Source organism: Brassica oleracea, chromosome C3 (assembly GCF_000695525.1).
Source record: "Brassica oleracea var. oleracea cultivar TO1000 chromosome C3, BOL, whole genome shotgun sequence".
Lineage (NCBI taxonomy): Eukaryota > Viridiplantae > Streptophyta > Magnoliopsida > Brassicales > Brassicaceae > Brassica > Brassica oleracea.
In genome coordinates, this window is record NC_027750.1 from 40,157,149 (window position 1) to 40,180,952 (window position 23,804).

Genomic DNA, 23,804 nt, shown 5'->3' on the forward strand with positions numbered 1-23,804 from the left:
TTCGTTTTTCCTCTCAACCACTCAATGCCAGCTCAGGAACATGGTATATATGTAACATGTTTTAGTCTAATTCAGTTTTCATTTAGATAATAATCAGTCACAGTGACAGTTAATTATCATTTGGCAGCTTGTCCTAGCATTTTCTAGCATGTATATATATATATATGATATTGATACTGTTATTGGTAAATGATGTTTGGTTAATAGTGGCTTACGTTACCACCAGGTGATTGTAATAACATCTGGAGTGGCACTTGTAGTTCACATATTTGTGAATTTTGGCTTTTTATGTTCGTTCTCAAACTTGGAGTTAGCGGGGCATGGTGGTTCAATGCACTCATCTTATTTACTAACACCACTTGTGGTGGTTGTCCGCTCACTTGGACCAGTTTCTCCATCGAAGCTTTCACAGGACTTTGGGAATTCGGTAAGCTCTCTTTGTCCTCCGAATCATGATCTGACATCTTGGAGAATTGGTATTATAAGATTTTAACTCTCATGACTGGAAATCTGAAGGATAAAAAAATTGATGTCGTCTCCCTGTCTATATGGTACGTCACTGAAGATTACTATACTAAATATGAAAAAAATTCATATCATATTTAATTATTTATTAACTATAATTGTATAATGACAATTAATGTTCATTGGTAGCATGTCGATACATGGACTGGAGCTGATGATTCCAATTGCTTTACTGCCCGGGACCGGGGATAGCCATTCTTTCGTATCATGACAACCTCGAGCATGAAATATAACACCCTCCGTTATCGTTTAAATCCCGATCACCTTGCCGGCAAAGAGAAACTCAGTTGGATGTGATGAATGAGAGAACAATGACAATCCAATGGATCAATTTACTGTGATTAGAATTGTAAACTTGCTTTTGGCACATGGTTTTTCAAAAGATTTGGCTACAGCCTTGGCATGAGGAACTTCACGACTATGTATTTCACGCTCCATCCATGTCACACTCAGATAGAATATGTTGTACATGTAACCACAAATCAAAGGGTGAGTTTTAAAAAAGTCTAGTAGAAGATGGAAAGGGAAAATAATTAACCTTTTCTTGAGAGTGCCATTCTCGATCAGCTCTTTGATCTTCTCCTTAAAAGGCGGTTCAGCATGGCCTTTGAAGCCCCTTTTGGTATCCATGAAACTGCAGTGTTGGGAAAATTATCCAATATCGATGAGATGAAGATGGTATTAGACAACTAGAAAATTTAAGAAGAAGACTCTTAATATTTAGGAAAGGGTTTACTACAAAGATTTTGTTTTTGGAAACTCTCTCTTACAAATATTTTCTCTCTTTGTTTTTCTTGATTCTTGGATGATTACAAATGGTGCTAAGCACCCCTATTTATACTAGTAAGTGGAGACTACAAGTTAGTTCTACACACTTCATCTTCTACACACTTCCTTTTCTACACACTTCTTCATCCTTCTCCATTTTTCTCTAGATATTTCTTCTTCTTCTTGGGCTTCTTGGGTCTTGGGCTAATGAGGGAAAAACCCATCTGAATATTAAAAAAACAACTATAATTCATGCTCCTGTTCTGAATAGGTGTTTTCCCAACTTTGTATAAGCGCAGAGGATACATTCTAATGGCAGAGATGAGGCTGTTGGGAAAATTATCCAATATCGATGAGATGAAGATGGTATTAGACAACTAGAAGATTTAAGAAGAAGACTCTTAATATTTAGGAAAGGGTTTACTACAAAGATTTTGTTTTTGGAAACTCTCTCTTACAAATATTTTCTCTCTTTGTTTTTCTTGATTCTTGGATTTCTTGGGTCTTGGGCTAATGAGGGAAAAACCCAACATTTTTAATTTCTGTTTCTCTTGTTGTTTCAATAAGCTCTATGAGCAGTTTAAGTTTTATATGGCATTGTTGGGTTTTAAAAGGTCTTCAATAAGATGTGGTTTGCTCGTTTCTTGGAACGTACGGAATAAAGTTGTTTGTTTTGGTTTTTGGATTTGGTCCATGTTGTTGATGCGAAGTGGTCTCAAGGGGCGGGTAAGGATGTCTGATGCAGTATCATCTATGCAGCTTGATGTTTCTGGAAGACAAGCAAAGGATTTGGCACATGTGTGGTTTGTTGGTATTGGGATGTGGCTCAAGACAGAACGGAACGTTCTTGTTGCATGGACCCAAGCGCTTTGGCTGGTCTCTTTAAACCAGTCGCAGACAGTTTCTTTGGATAGGCTTAGAGTTTTAATTTTGGAAACAAAGGAGAAAAGATCGCAACGTGTATATTTTCCTTGGGTTGATAAAACCTGTTGCAGTACAAAGTCTTGTATAGATATTTTGTACGTTTCAGAAATTTACACAGACCATATATATACGTTTTACATGAAGATGCTGTCTCGTATATTTGGTTCTTCTATTATGGCTTTTATTGGTTTGAAGTCATATGGTGAGGTGGAAGTGGCAACAAGGTCTATACTTGGAGTAGGGCAAAGGCTTATTTTTTTTTTTTTGAGGGCGTCTGTTATGACGGGTGTTTTGAAAGTTTGGTGGCTTATTGTTCTTTGGTGGTTGGGATTTCAGGGTATCATTAAACCCAAATTAGCTAGCTGTTGGGAGTTTATTTATATTTTTTAATGAGAATTCTTAGTTGGAATTGTAGAGGAATGAGAAGTAAGTGGAATATAAGCTATCTAAGGGAGATATGACATAAACATAAACCGGATTTCTTATTTTTATCTGAAACAAAGCAAGATTCAGAGTTTGTTCAAGACTTCCAATCACATATTGGATTCGATAATTTGGTTACTGTAGATCCAGTGGGAATGAGTGGTGGTTTAGCGCTTTTTTAAAGCAATGATTCTCAGACCCAAGTCTTATATTCTAGTAATAGAATGATTGATGTGGAAGCGGTGGCTCTTGGGAAGACGGTTTATCTCACGTTTGTGTATGGTGATCATGTTCCAAAGTTAAGGGAACAAGTATGGGAACGTTTGACTAGATATGGGCTTTCGCAGTCGGAACCCTGGTTCATCATTGGTGATTTAAATGAGATCACTGGAAATCATGAAAATGATGGAGGATCTTTGCGGAGTACGGATTCATTTATTCCTTTTAATAATATGATAAGGAATACTGGTTTATTGGAATTTCCGGCTCGGGAAAATAAAATGTCATGGCAAAGGAGAAGAGGAAAAGGAAAAGGGGCAGTGACGATAAGATGTCGTCTAGATCGAGCTTTAGCAAATGAGGAGTGGCATACTCTGTTTCCATATTCTTATACATAATATTTAGGGATGGTGGCATCTGATCCTCGCCCAGTGGTGGCTTATCTAGAAGATAAAGTCACCAGGAGAAAAGGGCAATTTCGTTTTGATAAAAGATGGATTGGACAAGAAGGTCCTCTGGAATCAATTACAATAGACTGCTCAGATTACAGTGAAAGAAGTGAAATTGGGATAGTGGAAAAAATTAGCATTTGTCGACACGAAATTGCTAAATGGCAGAAAAAGTAATCCATCTTATGGAAAAGAAAAAATGAATGAGTTACAGAAAGCTCTTGAGGATGTACAAACAGATAATTCTAGGTCTCAGGAGGATATTTTATAGGTTTCGAGGAAGTTGCAAGATGCATATAAAGATGAAGAGGAGTATTGGCACCAGAAAAGTAGAAATACGTGGTATTCATTGGGGGATCTCAATATAAAATTCTACCATGCTTTGACTAAGCAACGACGAGTCCGTAAATGGATTGTGGGTTTACATGATGCTTTGGAGAATTGGATTACGGAGGATATTGGTGTGGAAAAAGTGGCAGTAGACTATTTTGAAGAGCTTTTTACTACCACTTCTCCAACGGAGTTTGATGACTTCCTCACAGAAGTAACACCGGGTATCACTCCTCAGATGAATCAACGACTGCTGAGAGTAGCGACGGAGAACGAGGTTAGAGAAGCCTTGTTTATGATGCACCAAGAGAAGGCACCAGGACCGGACGTCATGACAGCTCTTTTCTTTCAACACTCCTGGCATATTATTAAGAAGGATTTGGTGGACATGGTGAATAATTTTTTGGTTACTGGAATATTGGATCCGAGGTTAAATATTACTAATATTTGTATGATCCCAAAGACGGAGAATCCTACAAGAATGACAGAACTGTTGCCAATTAGTCTGTGTAATATTGGTTATAAAATTATCTCGAAGGTTCTGTGTCAGCGGTTGAAGATATGCTTACCTTTCCTCATATCAGAAACTCAGTCGGCATTTGTGCCAGGAAGGTTGATCTCTGATAATATTCTTATAGCTCAGGAAATGATTCATAGATTAAGGACTAATAAGGCATGCCAAGAAAAATATATGGCAATTAAAACGGATATGAGTAAAGCGTATGATAGAGTGGAATGGGATTTTATCAAGGCTCTATTACAGAAGATGGGTTTTGATCTTCATTGGATTACATTAATGATGGAGTGTATATCATTGGTTCAATATCAAGTCCTACTAAATGGTCAACCACGGGGTCTTATCGTCCCACACAAGGGATTCTTTATCACCTTATTTATTTATTTATTCTGTGTACTGAGGCCTTAATTGCAAATATTAAAAAGGCGGAAAGAGGAAAACATTTAACGGGAATGAAGATAGCTAGAGCATGTCCATCGATATCTCATTTTCTTTTTGCGGATGATAGTCTTTTCTTCTGTAAAGCTCAAAAAGAAGAATGTCAAACCATCCTTAGGATCTTAAAGGAATATGAGGTTGTATCAGGTCAGCTTATAGACTTCGATAAGTCCTCGATTCAATTTAGGCACAGAATTGAGGAATCAGCTAGACAGGAGTTAAGAGATATATTGGGCATCCAGAATCTTGGAGGCATGGGATCCTATTTAGGTCTTCCAGAAAATCTGGGGGGATCCAAGATACAAGTTTTTAGCTTTGTGCAGGACCGGCTTAATAATAGAGTTAATGGTTGGACCTTCAAATTTTTCACAAACGGAGGAAATGAAGTGATTATTAAATACGTGGTTACGGCATTACTAAACCATGTGATGTCTTGCTATCATCTACCTAAGGCAACCACCAAAAAACTGACGACCGCGGTCGCACAATTCTGGTGGATTCCAAGGGGAAGGACAAGAGGCATGCACTGGAAATCATGGGATAAAATATGCCTTGATAAGGAGGATGGAGGACTAGGTTTTAAGGATATTACTGATTTCAACACAGCAATGCTTGGTAAACAGTTTTGGCGTCTGATTGAGAAGCCAAATACTTTATTTTCCCGAGTGTTCAAAGGATGGTATTACAGGAATGCATCACCCCTGGAACTGATTCGCTCTTATTCTCTGTCATATGGCTGGCGGAGCATCGTTTATGCTAGATCTCTGGTAAGCAAATGACTAATCAAAAGGGTGGGATCAGGATCATCTATATATATATGGAACGATCCATGGCTCCCAACCACTCATCCGAGACCAGCAAATAAAAATCAACACAATTTTGACTCAGACCTAACAGTGGATTCTCTTATTGATTCTACTTCGCGAACATGGAATTCGCAAGCACTCAGGGCTTTGATGGATCCCCAGGATGTGAAAATTATAGAAAGTATACCACTGAGTAAAACCCAGATGGTGGACAGGGATGGATGGCATTTCACAGACAATGGGAAGTATACGCTTAAATTAGGGTATCAGATAGAACGAGTTTATCCAGACAGGGAAATACCACCTTTAATGTTTGGACCCACAGTTGATGCTTTGAAGGCGTTCTTTTGGAAAATACGGTGCCCCCCAAAGTTAAAACATTTTCTATGACAATTGGTGACATGCTGTATAGCAGTCAAGAAGAATCTGAAAACGCGAGGAATACAAAGAGACATATGTTGTGCACGTTGTGGAGTGGATGAGGAATCGATCAACCATGTTTTTTTTTAATGCCCTCCAGCACTTCAGGTTTGGGTTCTCTCCAAGATACCATCAAACCCAACTCTCTTCCCGACGAGCTCCCTCTTTACAAACATGAATCATCTCTTCTGGAGAGTCTCCCCACCGATGGAGGATCATCAATTTGCGTGGATACTTTGGTATATTTGGAAAAGAAGGAACAGTAAAGTTTTTAGTAATCTGGATATGGACCCAAGGAACACGCTCAAATTGGCAGAAACAGAGTCCATACTTTAGGCTGACGCACAGGTATTGAACGGAAATAGGACAGTATACCATCCTAGGGAGACGGTGTTTTACAGATGGTTCCTGGAAAGAGAATGAGATTTTCTCCGGACAAGGTTGACCGAGTACTTTAATAGGATATAATGGGATATTGGGAGAAAGGAAATTTCGGGCTTGTCTATCTCCTCTACATGCGGAGATGGAATCACTACTCTGGGCAATGGAATGCATGAAAAACTTACGCCAATTTCAGGTTACGTTTGCAACGGATTGTTCTCAAGTGTGAAGATGGTTTCGGAACCAGAAGAATAGCCAGCATTTGCAAATTATTTAATTGGAAGATATTAAGACCCTGAAAAAAAGTTTTACACGATCAGAGAATATCTATGTACCAAGGACACAAAATTCAAGAGCGGATAGCCTAGCACGCAGTGTTAGGAAGCAACCGTCGTTTGTGGTTCACAGGGATCAAGATCTTATATTGACATCAACTACAGACTCATACTGACTCTGTGAACCACTCCGGAAGATCTTGATAATTTTTAGATATTATCATATTTTTGAATATCTAATAGATATAAAATTTTAAATAATTAACATATTTAAATATATAATCATGATTTAGATATTTTTGGTATCCAAAATATTTTAGTTTGGATCAAATTTGGATCTGGTTATCTGGATATTAAACTTTTAGATCCATCTGACTACTTAATCATTTTTAGTTTGTGTTTAGTATTGCTTTCAAATCTAGTTCAGTTCGGTTCTTTGGATCCAGATGTTTTACCCAGACTTACTTTCTTCTACTAATATAAAGCAAAATAAAACAAATGTAAAACAAATATTCTCGGTTTATTTAACATACATAATTATTGGACTATACTTTAAAAATACCAATAAAAATGGTTGAGAATCGTGTCAATATTTTTAAGCATCTTGCGAAATTGACTTAGCCTAAAACCAATAACATATATTTTCTTATAAAACATTCTTGGTAAATATAATAAAAACACGATACTGAAAAGTGTTAAAGTTGCGTGGAAAATAATGTGATCTCTTCACTCTGCATCTGAATTTTGTTTTTCAATCGATTTCACGAATTTTCTTTTCTTTTAAAACTTTTCTGATTTCTGATTTTCTTTCTTGCAATATAATTATGTTTCTAATTTTTGGTTTGAAATGAAAATTCCGTAAAGAAAAACAATATTTGACTTAACTAAACATCCAACTTTTTGAGTGGTATTTTTTACCTCAATTTTCTTAATTCATAGCCAATCACAATTATATATTGTCTTCGTGTACAGAAGCCTCAACAATGGCTAAGTCCGACAAGATACAAAACTTTCAACTTCTATAAATATTTGTATTCCATCATTTTAGTTGTTGTGAATCTTAATCATTTTTAATTTTTTTCTTTCAAAATGATATTATTCGGTAGTTGTACGGAGAAAATTTCAGTTCACTAATACAAAAGTTAAAATAAAAGAACTAAAAATGAGCTGATTAAAAAATAATAATGCAAACACATTAAATATTTTGCGGTAGAATTAAAAAAAAAATTAGTATGTAAATACATTAGTTGTTAAATGATTTTGAAACTGACACTTTAGCATACTCAAATTGAAATCGAAGTGAAGGTGCCACATGTTAAATGTAGTGTAAAAACATAAAATGACAATGCTTCTATTGGCTTCGAATGGTGATCAGATAAAAAAACGCAGATCAAGCAGATCATGCAGATCAAACTGGTTAAATTAATTTATTGAATTAGATTATTTGATCGAATATTAATTTTTTTTGTAAATTAAATATCTAAAACAAAAATACAAATTCTTATATACAAAAAATAATTATTATTATTTAAATAAATACAATGAAAATTTAAACGTTATATAAAAATAAATATAATTACAATATACAATGAGATTGAAAAAATTAACATGGAGCGTTTTTGTTTGCCCCCTATGTATTTGCAGTAATTTCTCTAATATAAAATTTTTTTGTCTCATTTTCACATTTTACATATCATTTTGTTAAACCGTAGAAGTAACGTTGTCAATCTCTGTAGCAGGACCGGCTAATATAGGGGAACAAGTGGTGCAATCGCCTTGGGCCCAAACCGTGTCCCTCGTATCTTGATAATTAAGGGGCCAATATTTTTTTTATATATACAGTCTTATATAGAAAAAATTGAACATTTATTCAATTTTGTTGAAAAAGGGCCCAAAAATATTTCACATATATATAATTTGTTTTCATCAAATTTTTTATAAAGATGTCGATGATAAATTTTTAAAAAATATATTTAAATTTTAAATAAACATAAATAGTAAAAGTTTAATTGTTTTTTGCCCATGGACCCAGATAAATGTTGAGTAGGTCATGTCTGGATTTGTTTTCTATCAGCAAAATCTTATTGGAAGTTCTAATTTGAAATTTTAATAAAATTATGTAATTTAATTGTCATTTTTACCATTCTTTTTTAACATGTATATCATATCTTGGGAAGTCACAAAGATGTAAGAATACATACGTATGTTATTATATATTTTTCCGTTACAAATAATACTATACACATAATCCAACTTAATGATAATTAATATCAAAAATATAAATAAAATAACTATAATTATATATTTTAGATGATACAAAATAATATTATGTAAAACACACAAATATTTTTATACTACTTTTATTAATAATTTTTGTGAATGAGTTATTGTATAAAACACGAAAAATATAATAAAATATTTTACTATATTTTAAATGAATCTGTGTTTATTTAAAAGTGAATGAATAAGTTAACAATAAAATAATTTAAACAATTAATAAAAAAAAAGAGAGAAAGTGAGAGAAATAAAATCTACATGCACGTGATTGGTCCGCAGCATGGTTTCAGCATTTATTTTCTTCTCTCTGCAGATCAATAAAAAAATAACACTAGTATTAATCTGCAATTTAATTTTGTTCTGCATTTAAAAACTTTGAATAGGAAATGAAATGGAGTTCAATCTGCATTACAAATGTACTGCATTTGTATTGTATTTCATTCAAAGCCTATAGGGGATTTATTGTGTCGTCGCATTTATCATTTTATGTCGCTGATAATATTACAAGGGATAATAAGAACGTTTTGGAATAACTTATTAGGCAAAAAAGAAATGGAGGAGAGAATAACTTTCCATGTGCAACTTGCAACCAACCAAACCCTTTAAGAGCATCTCCAATGGTGGATTCACCATTGGAGTCCTTAGGAGTAGTATATTTTTTTTTTTTTTTTGTAATAGCTAAGGACTCGTGCACGTTTACCCTTCGACCGGTCCAATACGAAGCTGCCACGTCCCTACAGATTCGATCCGTTAAGCCCTTCTCTACGGACTGCTCCTTCCCAGTATCACACTCTTTTATTAATTTTTTATTCTAATGCTGCAGTTAAGGATTCATATGAACTCTGGGTTGTGGATGCTCTAACATCGTCTTCTAGACCAACACGAGCGGGGGCAAGCTACAACACGTGTCCAGATCACAATCCTTACAGAAAAAACACACATGTAGACTCCGACACGTGTTCGGATCAGACATTATAAAACCCTATAACCATTGGCGCAGTGTTCCTCAGTTCCAGTAAAATCTTCTATACAGATAGAAATGATGGACGGTAGGGGAGGGTGTTGCATTGTAAGGTACACCGACGGAGCTGGACGGTACGATTATGATCTCTCTCAAGCTGATCGCATCATGCTTCGATTTCGTCCCATCGCTCCTAAACCAACCACCGACTACGGCTGCGGAGGAAAGCCCGTATCCAGCGGAGAGAGCTGTGCCGGAAGCTCCAACGTTTCCTTTAGAGGAAAGAGGAAATGTCAGCAGACGGAGAACGGTGTTACCGCTAGGAGGTGCACTCGGCGGAAGAGATTGAACAAAACCGTAGCTCACGGCGGGGATGCTTTGGTGACTCTATCTCTGTTGCCAGAGATTCCCGGTCAAAGTGCTTTTACAGATACGAAACTGTCGGTGGCGTCTGCGGAGAAGCAGAAACGGCAGGGTCCGTTTTGGCTGAGTTTCAGCGATGGCGGCGGGATGATTACTCCAACGTACCAGTCGGTGGAGGTCATGCGGAGAACGGTGGTGATTTCGTCGTGTATGACGGTGGAGCGTGTAACAGATGCATGGAATGACGGTTACGGCCTGGGGAGGTCCGACGAAGAAAGGAAGATGAATCTCGTGAGGGACACGTGTCCTGGTTTCATATCGGACGGTTCAGGTAGAGTGACGTGGACAAATGAGGCGTACAGGAAGATGGCGAGGGATGGCGAGGGATAACATTCGTGTTAAAGAAGGTGCACCGGAGAACAAGAGCGGCGATAGTTTCCACGTGATCGTACGGTTGGTGATGAGGGAGAGGCCGATGCTAACGTACACGGCTTTCACATGCAGGGTGACACTACAGTTCACGTGTCAAGATCGTGAGAGATGCTCCGTCACGGTGCCTTGCGACGTGTGGAGAATGGACGATGGAGGTTTTGCGTGGAAGCTCGACGTTAAGGCCGCTTTGTGCCTTTGACCGGGAAATATATATAACGTACTGGTACCGCACCGTAAGATCAGTATAGTCACGAGCAGCGACGAAACTGCCCTGATCTCTTCGAAACAAAATATGCTTTAGTAAAAAGCAAGTCTCTAGCTAGCTATTCTAAGCACAATAGATCATGTCGTTTTTATTCTGTAGTCTTTCCTTTTCTTTTTTCCTCGAGTGTATATAATTTGTTTGGAGTTCTTGTGTGCATCTTTTTGTTCGCACTAACGCATTGGTGTCTGGTGATGCTAATTTGTTTAAAGGTAATTAATTGTAAGTGTTAACATAAGAAAAATTGTATTTAATGCATTTATCGCCTGTGTCGTATTTCACGGCAAAAGGTGACATGTCGAGCAAAAGAAAACAAAAGAGGAGGGTAAAGAATAAATGTTGTACTACAAATTTGAATGTACTACAGTCTACACCTGCAATAGCAAGAAATATCCAGTGTTACGTGGGACATCTATCATCTTTGCGATAATGGAAAACGTTACTTGTACCAATGATAACTCAGTGTGTAGCTGTTTTTGGAGTCTAAACGTCTAACTCCATTATGATAGAAAAAGAAGACGTCAAATTCATAATGTCCAACGGCGTACCAAATTCCAAATGTATGGCTAAGGTTTAAAGTTTTCGTTTTACACAATGATCCATTATCTTGGTTAGGGGTGGAAAGAAACCCAAACCAAACCGATCCACCTAAATCTAAACTAAACTAAAGTTATATGCCCAACCATTTGGTTAAAGATTTAATAAATCTAAATAGTTTGGTTTGGTTCAGTTTTAAACCGAATCGAACCAACAAATTGAAGTTTTTATTTAATTAGATCATGGCTCTGCTCCACCACAAAGACTTCAATGGACTCCAAAAATTCCTGCTTCGATACACCTTTCAGGCTATGCTATATCAGAAATGGCTAAAGAGGAACAATCTTCGCCATGGCGAAACTGCAACCCCTTGGACACAACAAGTTCACATAATTGATAAGAATGTCTGAAACAGTCTCTTCTCTCTAAGAGAAAGGTCACAAAAGTGTGAAGATGGACTTCAGTTATGATTTCTCATGGTAAGCACTACCTTGAGTTCCAAGAAAGCGAGTTGGGTTAGTTTGCTCTAAAATGTAGGCTTTGATCTCAATCTTAGCAAGTCATAACTCAAATACCTTGTAAAAACTTTTATTTTGTTTCAAATTAATTTAACATTCAATTAAAAAAACTAATAATACTAAGATTTAAGATGTTTAACCGTCTAATTTAAACAACTAAACATAATATTATTCACTTTGGTTCAAAATGTATAGAAGACACACAACTACCAATAAAATTAAAAATATGAATTCATACACTATCATCAATAACGAAATACTACCTATAATATTTATATTAAGTTTGAAAATAATAATATAAAACTATTAGATTATATTTTCTACATTTTTTATTATGATATTTGACTTTACATTTAAATATGAATAATAATAATTTAGTGTCATTTGTTTTTTTTTATAAATTATATTTTCATAATCGAACTAGAACAAAACTAAAACCAACTTGATTGAACTGAATAAACACAAACATAACTGAACTAAACTGAACCGAAAGCTAACCAAACTCAAACCAAACCAACCTGAACTCAAACCAAACACAAACCAAACTAATTTCGGTTGTTTTCAATTAAAATTTCCTTAAACTCAAACTAAACTCGAATTAAACCACAATACCCACCTCTAGTCTTCGTGCTACCTTATTTATTTCCCATTTAAAGAGAAGTTTCAAACTTTGATCAGAGTAAACAGAGCTCGGATCAGATTGGCAAAAAATAAATTTATAGTACAAATGATATTCCCACCTCGGTGAAAAATTAAATAACAATGAAACCAAATCAACAAAGCTTATAATAAGTAACTAGATTTTGATCCTTGCTTTAAAAGCGTGAGATTCTTTTTGATTAAAAGAATTACAATTTCAGTTTGGTACGGTTCGGTTCACGGTTCCAAATAAATGTGCCCAAACCTATACACTATCTTATATAGAAATTCATTAAAAAATTATTTAATTTTGAAAACAAACCTTCGTTTTCCAAGCGCGAGTCAAAATCTAGTCTATCTTTTAAATTTTATATATGTTTTGTAGAAATTCAGGGGATCTACTGTTGTTTAACTTATATATATCATGCACGTATATTTTTTGAACGTCTGATTACAACGATGAGAAATATTACATATACGATTCTATAGCCGAAAATTCTACCATCTTATGAGAATACACGTTTGGCTGCTCCCCTCCAAACCGTTCTATGAGATCCATGTTCGATGGTACGCCATGCACCATGCTGAAAATCTTTTGTAACTCTTTTCTCCATTGTGTGCATAATTTTGCATTTTCTGAGGTTTAAACACCAGACCTCATGGTGTAGAAGCATTAATGAACATTTAGTCAAAATAACTGGACCAAAAGGGCTTCCACAAATTCAAAATTGTTGCCTAAAGTGTAGATCTGAAATTGATTTTTGGTAGAAAATCATGGAAATGTCTACGTCTATTAACTGACATATATCTTTAACATATATAGAGTTTATCGATGAGTTAATGTCCAAGTCTATATTCAAAATTTGAAAGTAATTAGACAATGTCTAATATTTAGGGATGTAAAGTCTTAAATATATTATAAGAAAAAACTTTAAACATAAAAAAATGGTATGTTCAGTTATATTATGATTTTTATGAGTTTATATAACTTTATATTCAGAAATTGAAAGTAATTAGATATATATAATATTTAAAGATCCAAAGTATATGATAATCTATTGTTTTGAATAAAAATAGGATATTCACATATATAACTTTTGTTTTAATATCTAACACCAATATGTTATAATATAAGCTGTTTTGTAAAAGGGATATTGTAGTTATTATTGTAAATTATATTAATAATCTTTAAAAACGTAATTTTATTAATGATTTTTTAAAAAATGGACTTGATACTTTTTCAACCAAAAACAAATATAATCTCATGGTGTGCAAAACAATATTTTCCTATCATTTGGTTAATGAGAAGACTGATGCATGAGAAGTATAAGAAAAGTGAACGCAAAATGAAAAAAAAAATAGATGTTAAAGCTAAACCTTGCACATGTTTCACCATCGGTATAGCTTTTTTCTAAACCCATCAAACTGAAAACCAAATAAAAAGCAAAATCAACAAGCAACACTTCTTAGCAGATGAACACAAAAGAATCTCATCAAAGACATAAAACTCACATCTGTTGTTTGGGGCAGATCAGAGGAGGGCACAGTTGAAATCCCATCAAGCATGTCATTGCTATTTTAAATGAAATTTCTGTAATAATACTGATTAATTTATTAGCTATTGTTGCTATTTTAAATGAAACCAAGAAAAATTTATCCTTCACCAATCTGTCCACAAATGATCAAGTTCTTAATTTGTGTTTGTTTGGCCGAAATGGTGAATAATTAAGGGGTAATATCTATTCATTTAAGGGAAATAGGAATATTGAATTGATTGTTATAAATAATTTCCTAATTTTTATATATACTATTAAAACAAAAAACTATTTTTTTAGACTCCTTAATTTGTTAAATATTTACAAAAGTACCAATGTTTTTTAATTTAAATTAAAAATTAGGAAATTATTTAAAACATAACTTTATTAATGATTTTCTAAAAAATGGACTTGATACTTTTCCAACCAAAAAAAAAATCTCATTATGTGCAAAACAATATTTTCCTATCATTTGGTTAATGGGAAGATTGATGCATGAGAAGTATAAGAAAAATGAAACATGAAAAATAGATGTTAAAGCCAAACCTTGTGCGTGTTTCACCATCAATATAGCTTCTTTCTAAACCCATCAAACTGAAACCCAAATAAAAAGCAAAACCAACCACTCACACTGCTTAGCAGATGAACACAAAAGAATCTCATCAAAGACATAAAACTCACATCTGTTGTTTGGGACAGATCAGAGGAGGACACAGTCAAAATCCCATCAAACATGTCATTGCTATTTTAAATGAAATTGTTGTAATTATACTGATTAATTTATTAGCTATTGTTGCTATTTTAAATGAAACCCAGAAAAATTTATCTTTCACCAATCTGTCCACAAATGATCAAGTTCTCGACCGGTGTTTGTTTGGCCGAAATTGTGAATAATTAAGTGGTAATATCTATTCATTTAAGGTAAATAGGAATATTGTTATAAATAATTTTCTAATTTTTAATTTAAATTAAAAACATTGGCACTGTTGTAAATACTTTAACAAATTAAGGGTTCTCAAAAAATAGTTTTCTGTTTTAATAGTACATATGTACAAACAACATAAATAGTCGTTTAGAACCTCTACGGTCCTATGGCCTTCAATAAAGCTTATGAGATATCTAAATATCAATAAAGCTTATGAAATCAAATATCCAAATGGCAATGGCATTGGTAATAGTTCTAATAAGGAATTAATCAAGGAAAGAAGAATTTTTTATGACGGCTAGGGTTTTGGGAGGCGATTCTGAGGTTTTGGGTGAGGCAGGAAAGGAAGCTACTATGGAGGATATTGGAGAGAAGGAAAGGCCACCGGGCGACCCTCCGGATGCTCCTGGCTCTTGGCTGAAGAAAGTTGTAGGAGGCAACGCGGGAGGAAGGCCTGTCCCGGAGGAAGCTGTGGGGGAAGAGTTTGTGGAGGCGAGACTGAGATTGGAGTTTCCGAATGGCGAGGATGGAGAACCGGTGATAACGATAGGAGAGGAAGTACTAACGGCTATGAATAGCCTGTGGAAGAGATGTATGATCGTTAGGGTTTTGGGAAGGAACGTTCCGATCACGAACCTTAATAGGAAACTAAGAGAATTATGGAAGCCTAGAGGGTCGATGTTTGTCATGGATCTTCCTAGAAATTTCTTTATAGTACGCTTCGAGTTGGAAGAGGAGTATATGGCCGCATTATCAGGGGGTCCATGGAGAGCTTTTGGCAGCTACCTTATGGTGCAAGCATGGACTCCTGATTTTGACCCACTGAAAGACGAGATAGTTACGACTCCAGTTTGGGTTCGTTTATCACATATCCCAGTAAACTTCTATCACAAGACGATACTGATGGGTATAGCAAAGGGACTAGGGCGCCCGATCAAGGTAGACGGAACAACGTTAAACTTCGAAAGAGCGAGGTTTGCGAGAATCTGTGTGGAAGTGAATCTCAACAAACCACTAAAGGGGTCAGTGATGATAAATGGGGAGAGGTATTACGTTTCTTACGAAGGAATGTCAACCATATGTTCGATATGTGGGTTGTATGGACACCTCGCCCATGTATGTCCCAAGAATGTTACGAATAGGGTACCTACTCCGACACCTACTCTGACACATGGAAGAGTGATTATGAATCATGAGAGCACTGAGATAACAAGAATGGATGCAGAATTTACCCCAGTGCGACAGCCGAGGAGAAAGCCTGAGCAACTAAGACATATAGAGGGTCCCGGGCAAAGTAAGGATGGAAGAGGTATGGTCAGAAGTAAAGCAAGGGAGATAGGCAATGGTGGTGGTACGGTGGAGGAAGTGATAGTATCAAATAGGTTTGGAAGTTTGGAGGAAGAGGGAGACAAGGAGGAACTTGGGGATGATGTGGGAAGAGTGGATGAGAATAAAGAGAACGAAAATACTGTGAATTTAAACTCGGAAGTCTTGAGTAGAGTGCATGGGAAGGCTATAATGTTTGGTGCAACTAAGGAGGCCAAGTCATTTGCTGGAACAGAGAAACAAGAGAATCAACCGATAAGTCGATTGGGCCCTAAGGAAAAGAGAGCGAGCAATCTGAAAAGCCTAAAGCTCCAGAAGCCCAAAGCAAAACATGTTGGGCCTACACGGGGACTTGTTTATGGCCCAGCTAGAGGAGAGATTGAATTGTCGGTGAACGGAAAGAGATTGCGAATCGAAAGGGAAAGTGTTGGCCGACCCGGTGGTGCTTTCGCTGGAGATGGGGAGTTGGATGAGAATGAGAAACACTTGGATCAAGCTTCTGAGCGAAGGAATAATCAGGCACAATTGGCACTACCGGAGATTCCACATCTTGACGAAGTGGAAGCTTGTAGAGGTCGGTTGGGAGAAGAACTGAAGGGTATGGAGGCATAACAATTTGCCCCGGTGATTTTAAGTTTAGATTACAAATTTTTGATGAAGTGCATTCTTTGGAATTGCCGGGGGGCAAATAAACCTCAGTTTCGTAGATCGATAAGATACTTGGTGAAGAAATTTAGTACAGACATTCTTGCCGTTTTTGAAACTCATGCTGGTGGAGCGGCTGCGGGCCGAATATGTCAAGGACTGGGCTTCGAAAACTCGTTTAGAGTTGATGCGTGTGGGCAAAGCGGAGGCTTATGGTTGCTATGGAGATCGGAGATAGGAGAACTTGCGGTGGTCAAGTCTTCTGATCAGTTTATTTATGCTCGAGTGGGGAACGAAACAGAGGCGATTAACTTGATCGTTGTGTATGCTGCACCTACGCCGAGCCGTCGGAGAGGTCTATGGGCGGAGTTGGGGGAAGTGATTCATAATGCGGTTGGTCCGGTATTTATTGGTGGGGATTTCAACACGATTGTGAGATTGGATGAAAGAAGTGGTGGGAATGGGAGATTATCTGAAGATTCTTTAGCTTTTGGTGATTGGATCAATGATATGTCACTCATTGATATGGGATTTAGCGGGAACCAGTTCACATGGAAGCGAGGGAAGACAGAAAACACATTTGTTGCTAAGAGGTTGGACAGAATACTATGTTGTCCTCAGGCTAGACTCAAGTGGCAGGAGGCAAGAGTCTCACATCTACCATTCTTGGCCTCGGATCATGCCCCATTGTATTTACAAATTTCACCAGAGACTCAAGGCAATGCGTGTAGACGTCCATTTCGATTTGAGGCGGCTTGGCTGAAACATAGCGAATTTCAAGATATGTTAACGGCTTCGTGGGATCGAGAGATCGGGACTAGAGAAGCTTTGGAGAGACTGGGAGTAAAACTTCGAAAGTGGAACAAAGAAGTTTTGGAAAGTGGAACAAAGAAGTTCTTGAACAAGAAGAACTTATATGGTTCCAAAAATCGCGGGAGAAGTGGATCGTTTATGGAGATAGGAATACAAAGTTCTTTCATACGTCCACAATTATTAGAAGGAGGCGGAACAGAGTAGATATGTTGCAAAAGGATGATAATCGTTGGGTTTCAGATACTCAGGAGCTGGAGGAGTTAGCGGTTAGTTACTTCAAGAAGTTATATTCGTTAGAAGGGGTTGATACTGAATCGCAGGGCCTGTCGGCAAGAGGTTTTGTAAATCTTTCTGGTCATGACCAGACTAGCTTAAATAGACAGTTTTCTGCAGAAGAGGTGGAGAAGGCGGTTAGAGCCATGGGTAGTTTTAAGGCGCCTGGACCTGATGGTTTTCAGCCGGTCTTTTATCAAAAGTGTTGGGAGACAGTAGGTGCTTCAGTGGTCAGGTTTGCTTGCCTCTTTTTTGAAACTGGTAAATTACTTGAAGGTTCAAATGATGCTCTGGTCGTCTTGATTCCGAAAGTGTTAAAACCGGAGAACATCACACAGTTCAGACCGATTAGCCTATGCAACGTGTTGTTCAAAATAATCACGAAGGCTATGGTAGGAAGACTGAAAGAGATCATGAAGAAACTGATTGGTCCTGCTCAAGCGAGTTTCATTCCAGGCAGATTGAGTGCAGATAATATTGTGGTGGTCCAGGAGGCTGTTCACTCGATGAGAAAGAAGCAGGGCAAGAAAGGTTGGATGCTCCTAAAATTGGACTTGGAGAAAGCTTATGACAGGGTTCGTTGGGACTTCTTGGAAGACACATTAAGGACAGCTGGTTTGAATGAAGTTTGGGTCGGAAGGATCATGGAATGTGTGACTGGTCCCTCGATGAGTATTTTGTGGAATGGAGAGAAGACGGAATCTTTTAAGCCACTGAGAGGGCTTAGACAAGGAGATCCTCTGTCTCCATATTTATTTGTTTTATGTATGGAGAGGCTTTGCCATTTGATAGAGGAGGCAGTGGAGGATAAAAAATGGAAACCAATAAGATTATCCAGAGGTGGACCGCAACTTTCACATATATGCTTTGCAGATGATCTAATCTTATTTGCTGAAGCATCAGTGTCGCAAGTAAGAGTGATAAGAGTAGTGTTGGAGAGGTTTTGTAGAGCTTCTGGACAAAAAGTCAGTCTTCCAAAGTCCAAAATATTCTTCTCAAGTAATGTGGCTAGAGAACGAGGAGAACTGATAAGCCGAGAAAGTGGAATTGCATCAACAACAGACTTGGGAAAGTATTTGGGAATGCCGATCTTACAGAAGAGAATTAATAAATATACTTTTGGAGAGGTTCTTCAGAAAGTGGCTTCAAGGCTAGCGGGATGGAAGAAACAGACGCTAAGTCTTGCAGGAAGGATAACATTGACTAAGTCAGTCTTATCATCCATACCGGTACATTCGATGAGTACAATACAACTACCAGTTGGCACACTTGAGGAACTGGATCGCTTATCAAGGAGCTTTGTGTGGGGAAATGGTCAACATTTGGTCTCATGGGACAAGATCTGTAAACCAAAAGAAGAGGGTGGGTTGGGGATCAGAGTGTCGCGAGATATGAATAAAGCATTAATAGCAAAGGTGGGATGGCGCTTGCTGTACGATAAGGAGAGCTTATGGGCTAGAGTTTTGCGGAGTAAATATGCCGTAGGTGATATGCATGATGCGACTTGGATGATAGTGGGACGGAATGCTTCATCTACATGGAGAAGTGTGGTGATGGGGATAAGGGAAGTGATTGTGCCTGGACATAGTTGGGTGATTGGTAATGGGAGAGATATTAAATTTTGGACGGATAAGTGGCTTTCAGGTTATTCACTTGATAGAGTTGTGACTGAGGAGCTGCCAAAAGGATATGGGAATATAACAGCTCGAGAAATGTGGCTGGAAGGCGGGGGTTGGAACCTCACGAGAATTGCTCCATTTATAACAGAGGAGACACGGCTGGAGCTTGCAGCAGTGGTGGTTGATGTGGTCACTGGGGCGAAGGATTGTCTATCTTGGGGACAAACACCTAGTGGGCAATTTACAGTAAAATCTGCGTATAAGTTACTCACACGAGATGAACATCCAGGGCTAAACATGGAGAGCTTCTTTCGAAAGATGTGGAGTGTGGAAGTCCCTGAGAGAGTTAAGGTGTTTCTTTGGTTAGTTGGGAATCTGGCGATTATGACGAACGCAGAGAGACATAGAAGGCATCTAAGTGGGACTGATTTGTGTCAGGTCTGTAGAGGAGGTATTGAAACGATCCTACATGTACTTAGGGACTGTCCAGCGATGACAGGAATATGGAACAGATTTGTCCCAGCTAGGAAGAGACAAGCATTCTTCTCGATGTCTTTGTTCGAATGGCTCTATAAGAATTTATGTGATAATGATACGAGTGGGAATCCTTGGGCCACGCTGTTTGCTTTAGCGGCTTGGTGGGGGTGGAAGTGGAGATGCGGTAATGTGTTTGGAGAGAATCGGCTTTGGAGAGATCGTGTGAAGTTTCTACGAGACTTGGCTAAAGAAGTGAGGTTAGCAAAGGAGGTGGAACGGGGGAGTATTCGTATTGGCAGCAGAGTTGAAATAATGGTAGGATGGATGCCTCCTCGAGAAGGATGGATGAAGCTTAACACTGATGGGGCATCGCATGGAAATCCGGGGCTGGCCTCTGCAGGAGGTGTAATACGGAATGTTGATGGTGAGTGGTATGGTGGATACGCTCTGAATATAGGGCGATGCTCTGCTCCTTTGGCGGAACTATGGGGAGTCTACTATGGTTTAGTGATTGCTTGGGAGAAAGGTATAAGCAGATTGGAGTTGGAAGTGGATTCTAAAATGGTGGTGGAGTTTCTGACGACAGGGATTGGGAATACTCATCCGCTGTCTTTCCTGGTACGACTGTGCCATGGCTTCTTGACAAGGGACTGGCTGGTCCGAATAGTTCATGTGTACAGGGAAGCAAACCACTTAGCTGATGGTCTGGCTAACCTGGCTTTTTCATTACCGTTTGGTTTTCATAGATTTGATATTGCACCTTTAGAGGTTGTTACGTTATTGCGTGAGGATGTTGATGGACCTCTACTACCACGACAGATTCGTTTTGTAATTTGATTCTTTTTTAATAAATATTGGGAGGCTTCCTCCCAATTTCTTACCAAAAAAAAATAGTTCTAATAAGGATTTTTTTTTTATATATTTTAATACACTAAGTTACTTTAATTAATAATTTAAAACACCAACTTTTTATTTTCAACTTAATACATTAACTAAATTTTATTTTCATAATAATACACCACTCTTAAAATTTATAACCATTTAAAGTCATTAATCCAATGGAGCATTAACTTCATTGTTATTTTTTATTATTCAAAAGAGTTAAATTCAAATGAAAATAATAGTTGAAATATTTTTTTTTTTCTAAAGTAACAGATACATTATTTGCATTCTTAAAAAATCAATATCTTTAATCTTTAATAGCACTAGAAAATCTTTTATATATTCACTTTATTTATATTATATGTTGTAGATAACATTAAATTAGACATTATTATTTTTAATGAGAATCTAAAAATCAAACAAAGTTCAAAAGTATAAACTCAAGATTGCGATTTCTATTTTAATATATAAGATATAACATGTAGCTAAGAAGTTTAAGCTATGAATTTAAATAAAGAAGATTGATTGTAAGATCCATAAATCTATTTTATTTTGGTCGATATTTGTTTATTTGGAAAGATCAATTGCTTAAATGTGTAACACTGGTATGAACATGTGTGTATGATAATAACTGATTTTACTTGTGTGTCAGTGTGTGAGGAGCCAATACGGTCACACCTGTCCGTTGACTAAAGTCTAAGACCACAAATAAATAAATAAAAATATTATTAAAAATAAAAAAAATAAATAAATAAAATAAAAAATAAATAAAAAAATAGATTAGACGGCTAGGCGGTCATTTAGGCGGCTAGGCGGTCATTTAGGCGGCTAGGCGGGAAAAAAATCGGATATCCGATTTTTTAAACCGATTTGGCATAAATCGGGGCGGAAAAGTGACGCGTAACACCGAGTTTTAGAACAGGGACTGTAACACATATTACACAAAAAATATTTCCATATAATATTTCTTTATAATATAATAGGTACTATAAAAACTATCGACAGTTAAAATAACTACATATTCATTGTAGAATATTTGAAATATTATTAGATAATTCAAGTAATTTAAAAATTAATAATTTATTTGATAATAAACTATTTAATGTAATTACAGTGTACTTAAAAAATTATCCTAGCTCTGCCACTGTTCACCTTGCTTTATTTTTGTGAGAAGTTTTTTTAATGAACTTGTCAATATTTTTCTCCTTGATTTCAGTTCCTCCTCATCAAAAGTCTAGTTATAGTTTCACCAACTTGACGGTTGGATCATACCAATCTGCATAAACACAAATGCAGTTTTGCATAACGGCGCTTCTGGTGATCTTTCACATAAAAATCCCAGGAAACAAAACTTAGAAACCTGTATCCATCTTTATATTGAGCTACATCCGGGAACCTTAGAAATCTGCTTATCCTTCATCCACTGCCTCAGGCTCTCAGCTTCGTCAAACCGACCTGCAGCTGTATATAGACCAGCCAACGTCACATAGTACCCAGCTTTCCCTGGCTTAAGTTGGATCAGCTTCTTTGCCACTCTTTCCCCTACTTGTACATTCCCATACACCTTGCACCCACTCAACACCGCACCCATAACAGCCTCATCAGCTTCCACGGGCATTTCTTCCACAAACTTCTCTGCTTCCTCCAAAAGACCTGCTCTAGCCATACAATCCGCCATACTAGCATAGTGTTTCAACTCGGGAACTATCTTATACTCCTGCATCTGTCTGAAATACAGCCAAGACTTGTCCACAAGACCACCGTGAGCACATGCTGATAAGACACCAAGAAAAGTAACAGCATTGGGCTCGATTCCTTCCTCGAGCATCTCGTCAAACAGTTTAACCAACATGACAACGTCCCCGTCCAACCCATAACCCAAAACAAGAGAGCTCCAAGAGATCACGTCTCGGCTCGGCATCTCAACGAAAACTCTATGCGCATAAACTAGCTTTGAGCACTTCACATACATATCGACTACAGCATTGCCGAGATTCAAACCCAAGCAAGGGCATCTCCTGATACACCACCCATGTACGCTCTTCCCGTGTTTCAACGTCCCAAGCTGTCCACAAGCCGTAACTAAACTCACCATTACCACCGAGTCTAGCGAAAACCCATAACACATCATTTCTCTGAACAGAGCCAAACCCAGGACAGCTTCTCCTTCCTGAACATAACCGCCAAACATAGCCGTGTAAAGAACAGAGTCTCTCACAAGCATTTCATCGAACAACTTACGCGCATATAAAATTTCACCAATATCAACATACATTATCACTAAAGCCGAACTAACAAACAAACTCACGCCCAATCCTAATTTCAAGCTCAGCACATGAACCAAACCCCCGAGCCTCGCTTCCCGAGAGGCAGAGCAAGCTCGGAGGACGAGAGGAAGCGTGAAATCATCGGGTCTGACGCTGGACTCACCCCACATACGAAGAAACAAATCGATTGATTTCGAGGGAAAGCCTGATCTGGAGAACTCGCCGATGATTATATTCCATGAGAAGATGTTGCGATGTGGCATGTGCCAGAAGACAGCGAGCGAGGTAGGGAAGAGATGGTTTAGCTTGGAGTAAGCGAGGACGAGCTTGGAGCTGAGGACTACGTTGGAGTAGTTGGAGGTGCGGAGAAGATGAGCGTGGAGATGGCGGAGATGGTTAACGTTTGGGGATTGATGTAGAAGAGAGAAGAGACTATTAGGATTCTGTGTGGTTCCTGATAAAGCTCGAGCTGTGAAGAGCAGATTCTTCGCTGGGCGGCAATAGCAGGAAGAGGCAAACGCTAAGCGCATCGAATCACGAAGTCCACTGTCGATAATCACTGTTATTCTTTCTTGAAA

General features: G+C 37.5%; 3 protein-coding genes and 1 pseudogene across 3 annotated transcripts; 3 read left to right on the top strand and 1 right to left on the bottom strand.

Moving 5' to 3' along the window:
• The first annotated feature begins 18 nt into the window (after positions 1–18).
• On the top strand, positions 19–1,039 carry LOC106334156. Its single transcript, XM_013772488.1, has 4 exons — positions 19–43; positions 227–427; positions 517–551; positions 655–1,039. The coding sequence occupies exons 1-4, from the start codon at positions 41–43 to the stop codon at positions 734–736; spliced, it is 321 nt and encodes a 106-aa protein (XP_013627942.1). The 5' UTR covers positions 19–40; the 3' UTR covers positions 737–1,039.
• Positions 1,040–9,755: 8,716 nt separating this feature from the next.
• LOC106333084 lies at positions 9,756–11,015 on the top strand (annotated as a pseudogene).
• A 4,263-nt stretch (positions 11,016–15,278) lies between these two features.
• On the top strand, positions 15,279–16,862 carry LOC106330597. Its single transcript, XM_013769038.1, has one exon. The coding sequence runs from the start codon at positions 15,279–15,281 to the stop codon at positions 16,860–16,862; it is 1,584 nt and encodes a 527-aa protein (XP_013624492.1).
• A 5,217-nt stretch (positions 16,863–22,079) lies between these two features.
• LOC106331878 (pentatricopeptide repeat-containing protein At4g14170) lies at positions 22,080–23,804 on the bottom strand. Its single transcript, XM_013770310.1, has 2 exons — positions 22,320–23,804; positions 22,080–22,235 (listed from the first exon to the last, which is right to left on the bottom strand). Exon 1 carries the CDS (start codon positions 23,754–23,756, stop codon positions 22,332–22,334), a length of 1,425 nt encoding a protein of 474 aa, XP_013625764.1. The 5' UTR covers positions 23,757–23,804; the 3' UTR covers positions 22,080–22,235; positions 22,320–22,331.

Excerpts from the sequence above, each read along its gene's own strand:
- LOC106334156 (XM_013772488.1), top strand. Across the intron at positions 428-516 it reads CACAGGACTTTGGGAATTCG|GATAAAAAAATTGATGTCGT; the intron begins GTAAGCTCTCTT and ends GGAAATCTGAAG. Across the intron at positions 552-654 it reads GTCGTCTCCCTGTCTATATG|CATGTCGATACATGGACTGG; the intron begins GTACGTCACTGA and ends GTTCATTGGTAG.
- LOC106330597 (XM_013769038.1), top strand. The coding sequence starts at position 15,279 with ATGGAGGATATTGGAGAGAAGGAAAGGCCACCGGGCGACCCTCCGGAT.
- LOC106331878 (XM_013770310.1), bottom strand. The coding sequence starts at position 23,756 with ATGCGCTTAGCGTTTGCCTCTTCCTGCTATTGCCGCCCAGCGAAGAAT.